The sequence below is a fragment of the Ranitomeya imitator genome, chromosome 6, assembly GCF_032444005.1.
Source record: "Ranitomeya imitator isolate aRanImi1 chromosome 6, aRanImi1.pri, whole genome shotgun sequence".
Lineage (NCBI taxonomy): Eukaryota > Metazoa > Chordata > Amphibia > Anura > Dendrobatidae > Ranitomeya > Ranitomeya imitator.
This window is the reverse complement of record NC_091287.1, coordinates 5,126,286-5,132,285: the sequence shown is the minus strand read 5'-3', so window position 1 is coordinate 5,132,285 and position 6,000 is coordinate 5,126,286. Positions and strand designations below refer to the sequence as shown.

At 50.7% G+C, this 6,000-nt stretch overlaps 1 protein-coding gene across 1 annotated transcript in view; it reads right to left on the bottom strand.

The window, feature by feature from the left end:
- Nucleotides 1-1,618: 1,618 nt before the first annotated feature.
- IBA57 (iron-sulfur cluster assembly factor IBA57) overlaps nt 1,619-6,000 on the bottom strand; it is a 51,524-nt gene continuing 47,142 nt past the window's right edge. Inside the window, exons 2-3 of the mRNA XM_069729095.1 lie at nt 3,226-3,560; nt 1,619-2,104 (exon numbers count right to left, since the gene is read on the bottom strand). Coding sequence (XP_069585196.1) covers nt 1,713-2,104; nt 3,226-3,560 — 727 coding nt within the window. The 3' untranslated portion in view covers nt 1,619-1,712. The remainder of the gene's footprint in view (nt 2,105-3,225; nt 3,561-6,000) is intronic.

The following is a 6,000-nucleotide window of genomic DNA, read 5'->3' as shown; positions in this document are numbered from 1 at the left end:
CTATCACTAAGCCAGTTACTAACCCATTTACACACATTTTCCCCCAGACCAAGCATTCTCATTTTGTGTACCAGTGATGTCACCACCTATGACGTCATCATTAGACCTCACAGTATCAGGTCCCGCCCCACACCTCAGTGATGTCGCCACCTATGACCTCATCATTAGACCTCACAGTATGAGGCCCCGCCCCACACCTCAGTGATGTCACCACCTATGACCTCATTAGACCTCGTAGTATCAGGCCCCGCCCACAACTCAGTGATGTCACCACCTATGACCTCATCATTAGACCTCGTAGTATCAGGCCCCGCCCCACACCTCAGTGATGTCACCACCTATGACCTCATCATTAGACCCCGCAGTATCAGGTCCCACCCCACACCTCAGTGATGTCACCACCTATGACCTCATCATTAGACCCCACAGTATCAGGTCCCACCCCACCCCACAGTGATGTCACCACCTATGACCTCATCATTAGACCTCGTATCAGGCCCCGCCCACAACTCAGTGATGTCACCACCTATGACCTCATCATTAGACCTCGTAGTATCAGGCCCCGCCCCACACCTCAGTGATGTCACCACCTATGACGTCATCATTAGACCTCGAAGTATCAGGCCCCGCCCCACATCTGTGATGTCACCACCTATGACCTCATCATTAGACATCACAGTATGAGGTCCCGCCCCACACCTCAGTGATGTCACCATCTATGACCTCATCATTAGACCTCACAGCATCAGGCCCCGCCCCACACCTCAGTGATGTCACCATCTATGACGTCATCATTAGACATCACAGTATCAGGTCCCGCCCGACACCTCAGTGATGTCTCCACCTCTGACCCCATCATTAGACCTCACAGTATCAGGTCCCGCCCGACACCTCAGTGATGTCACCACCTCTGACCTCATCATTAGACATCACAGTATCAGGTCCCGCCCGACACCTCAGTGATGTCACCACCTATGACGTCATCATTAGACCTCACAGTATCAGGTCCCGCCCCACACCTCAGTGATGTCACCACCTATGACCTCATCATTAGACCTCGTAGTGTCAGGCTCCGCCCCACACCTCAGTGATGTCACCACCTATGACGTCATCATTAGACCTCGAAGTATCAGGCCCCGCCCCACATCTGTGATGTCACCACCTATGACCCCATCATTAGACATCACAGTATCAGGTCCCGCCCGACACCTCAGTGATGTCACCACCTCTGACCTCATCATTAGACCTTACAGTATCAGGTCCCGCCCCACACCTCAGTGATGTCACCACCTATGACGTCATCATTAGACCTTACAGTATCAGGTCCCGCCCCACACCTCAGTGATGTCACCACCTATGACGTCATCATTAGACCTCACAGTATCAGGTCCCGCCCCACACCTCAGTGATGTCACCACCTATGACGTCATCATTAGACCTCGTAGTATCAGGCCCCGCCCCACACCTCAGTGATGTCACCATCTATGACGTCATCATTAGACCTCGTAGTATCAGGCCCCGCCCCACACCTCAGTGATGTCACCAATGATATTTATCACTGTTAGATGTTTTCCACGCTCGGGATCAGTCATTTGTGATGTAAGACCGCTGCTTGCTGTCAGTGGGTGGAAGTATTTATTATTTACATATAGATGGAGGATATCTGCGCACACGGCTGAGGTTTTGTCACAGATCCTGTGGACTCCTCCTGCTTAGACGCCTTCCCCAGGACGCGGCCACCATCCTGGCACAGACGCCGTCACACTGACTGGTGCTCCGCCTCCTGCTGTCATCTGAAGCTCCTCCCCCACATGGGCGAGTCTGAGCAGGGCCAGGCCCAGGTCCGCCTCTCCGGCCCGGTACTTGCCGGCAGCCTTCCCTGACATTGTGCTGATCTCTGACCCCTCGCATTCAGCCGATCGCGGAGAAGAAAGGCGCACGGGCACCAGACGCTTCCGGATGACGCCGGTGTGATGAGTCCGCGCCGTCAGCTCCTGACCCACGTAGCAGCCCTTAGAGAAGCTGATGCCATTCATGTAGGCGAGGTTGGACTCCAGCGGTAACGCCACGCCCGGGGGAAGGTCCTGCACGCCCTCCGGGAGCCCTGCAAGAGGGAGAGGAGCCGTCAGGTGACCACAGCCCGAGACCTTGTCACTGCTAGAGCTGCGTCATCCTCCAGAGCTGCACTCACTATTCTGCTGTTACACCGTGTCTTATCCTCTAGTCACCTCCAGAGCTGCACTCACTATTCTGCTGTTACACCGTGTCTTATCATCCGATCACCTCCAGAGCTGCACTCACTATTCTGCTGTTACACCGTGTCTTATCCTCTAGTCACCTCCAGAGCTGCACTCACTATTCTGCTGTTACACCGTGTCTTATCATCCAGTCACCTCCAGAGCTGCACTCACTATTCTGCTGTTACACCGTGTCTTATCCTCTAGTCACCTCCAGAGCTGCACTCACTATTCTGCTGTTACACCGTGTCTTATCATCCGGTCACCTCCAGAGCTGCGGTCACTATTCTGCTGTCACATCGTGTGTTATCCTGCGGTCACCTCCAGAGCTGCACTCACTATTCTGCTGTCACATCGTGTGTTATCCTCCGGTCACCTCCAGAGCTGCACTCACTATTCTGCTGTTACACCGTGTCTTATACTCTAGTCACCTCCAGAGCTGCACTCACTATTCTGCTGTTACACCGGGTCTTATCCTCTAGTCACCTCCACAGCTGCACTCACTATTCTGCTGTTACACCGTGTCTTATCATCCAGTCACCTCCAGAGCTGCACTCACTATTCTGCTGTTACACCGTGTCTTATACTCCGGTCACCTCCAGAGCTGCGGTCACTATTCTGCTGTCACATCGTGTGTTATCCTCCGGTCACCTCCAGAGCTGCACTCACTATTCTGCTGTTACACCGTGTCTTATACTCTAGTCACCTCCAGAGCTGCACTGACTATTCTGCTGTTACACCGGGTCTTATCCTCTAGTCACCTCCAGAGCTGCACTCACTATTCTGCTGTTACACCGTGTCTTATCATCCAGTCACCTCCAGAGCTGCACTCACTATTCTGCTGTTACACCGTGTCTTATACTCCGGTCACCTCCAGAGCTGAGATGATGTAACAGCAAAATAGTGAGTGCAGCTCTGGAGGTGACTGGCGGTGTCGCTCAGCGGACGCAGAGGGTGGGCACAGTCAGGCTCTTGGTTGGGTTCGCACCATGCCGGTATCGGTGCCGCCTGTAGTCCTGGACGCTCCCCAGCTCGGCTCCTGGCAGCAGGTCCCTGACATTCTGCCCCGTCTCTGCCACCATCCGGCAGCCCATCTCCGGGCACCTGGGGTCCGGCACACATAGGGGGCCCAGCGTGGGCAGCGTGCCCACCGGAGGGTCCTGCTTCTCCTGGATCAGAGCCCACATGGACAGCTCGGGGCACGGCCGCACATCCACCCTCTGACGGAAGTTGTAAACTTGCAGATGCTGACGAATGGAGTCCACCGCTGCCACGTCGCACTCCAAGAGGAGGTCATGAGAACCGTCTTGAGGCCCCGGGACCCTGCAAGACACAACCGGGAGTGAGAGGGGCACCGAGGAGTGCTCCACCTGTACAACACAGAAAAGAGGAGGTAAAGCAGCACCGAGGAGCGCTCCACCTGCACAACACAGAAAAGAGGTAAAGCAGCACCAAGAAGCGCTCCACTTGCACAACACAGAAAAGAGGAGGTAAAGCAGCACCAAAACCCCTAATTTTCCCTCCCACCAAACTAATTGTTATAGCTCTATGCTGGGCAGACGATTCTCCCTAGACTCCTCATTCCCCCCTCCCATCGAATACTGGCCAAAACTGGTACTTTCTTTGTTGAGATTCTTTGTTCTATTAATGTGATATATACTGGGCCCCGATCCGGGCTATGGATATAAGAATTATATCTTCTGGATGTCCATCAATAGATCTATCAGTCACCGAAAGCACTAGCAGCTAAACGTAATGAGGGCAAAGCGTGGATTTCTCCATAAGCGGTTCATGTAACTGTGCCGTGCTTACACTTAAAAGAATCGCCCCGACGTGGTGCACCTTGGTTTAGTTCCTATACAAGATTCATACAGCGAGATATGCGTAAAAATATTTTTCATATTCTAAGGGGAGGTTTCAGCCCCTAAGTGATGTCACCGCAGGGGAGTGCCTGGGTTTTAGGCTAAGAAACAAGTAGTGAAGCGAGCAGTCTTCTGAGGTCTTTGTGTCCGGGGTCTAGCTGCGTACAGATGTGACATGCATCTAGATGTGTGCATCCTACAAAGCCCACAGGCCAGCCATGATGATATGAAATGATTTGAACGACCTGTAAGTGTTCTTTTCAATTTTAGTCCCATTTTATTTGTAATCTGTATTGTACATATGATATTGTCTCCTTTATAATATCTTTTTATACTTTGTAAACACTGCCTACCATTTTTTTGGAGTAAAATATAAAATTACTAGCTTGTCGCTCCATGATCTAAACGAACTGTCGCATCCTCTGAAATGAATTACACTACTGATTTGAGTTGGCTCTGGACCGTTAATGCTTAAAAAATCGGAGCTGGAGGCAGCATACTGTGTCCTGTGCCGTTGGGCGTCTTTGCAGCGAGCGGCGGCGTTGATAATTATTGTTCCTGCCTGTGTGGGAGTAGTTGTATCGCCCTCGCTGCAGCATGCCCAATAGCCAGTACATAGCAGGCAGCCTTTCTGGTGACTAATTACCCTAGGTGCAGTACCCTAACTGACCTGAGGGTAAGGGAGTGCCAGAGAGCTGCAAGTTCCAAACCGGAAGTGGGATATAGATAAATCCCCTTCAGAAGGAACCAGGAGCAACCAAACAACTGCGGTTCGTAACAAATTGGTGTGAGTGTGTGTGTGTGTGGGGGGGGGGATGATTAAGGTATTTTCCCTGTGAACTGTGAAAGATTGGTGGGATCTCGGTGGCATTCATGACATATTGGTGGCAGCACGGTGGGATAATAGAGCATTAGTGATCTGGTTTGAGCAATCATTCTTCTCACTAAAAACTTGCACAGTTCTTGCGAGGAAATGGCACAAAAAAGTTTTGGAGAACAAGCCCAGTGTTTACTAGTCCTGAGACAATAGTGTGTACCTCATAGTTAGTTAGTAAGTAAGGCCGAAAAAAGACATTTGTCCATCCAGTTCAGCCTATATTCCATCATAATAAATCCCCAGATCTACGTCCTTCTACAGAACCTAATCATTGTATGATACAATATTGTTCTGCTCCAGGAAGACATCCAGGCCTCTCTTGAACCCCTCGACTGAGTTCGCCATCACCACCTCCTCAGGCAAGCAATTCCAGATTCTCACTGCCCTAACAGTAAAGAATCCTCTTCTATGTTGGTGGAAAAACCTTCTCTCCTCCAGACGCAAAGAATGCCCCCTTGTGCCCGTCACCTTCCTTGGTATAAACAGATCCTCAGCGAGATATTTGTATTGTCCCCTTATATACTTATACATGGTTATTAGATCGCCCCTCAGTCGTCTTTTTTCTAGACTAAATAATCCTAATTTCGCTAATCTATCTGGGTATTGTAGTTCTCCCATCCCCTTTATTAATTTTGTTGCCCTCCTTTGTACTCTCTCTAGTTCCATTATATCCTTCCTGAGCACCGGTGCCCAAAACTGGACACAGTACTCCATGTGCGGTCTAACTAGGGATTTGTACAGAGGCAGTATAATGCTCTCATCATGTGTATCCAGACCTCTTTTAATGCACCCCATGATCCTGTTTGCCTTGGCAGCTGCTGCCTGGCACTGGCTGCTCCAGGTAAGTTTATCATTAACTAGGATCCCCAAGTCCTTCTCCCTGTCAGATTTACCCAGTGGTTTCCCGTTCAGTGTGTAATGGTGATATTGATTCCCTCTTCCCATGTGTATAACCTTACATTTATCATTGTTAAACCTCATCTGCCACCTTTCAGCCCAAGTTTCCAACTTATCCAGATCCATC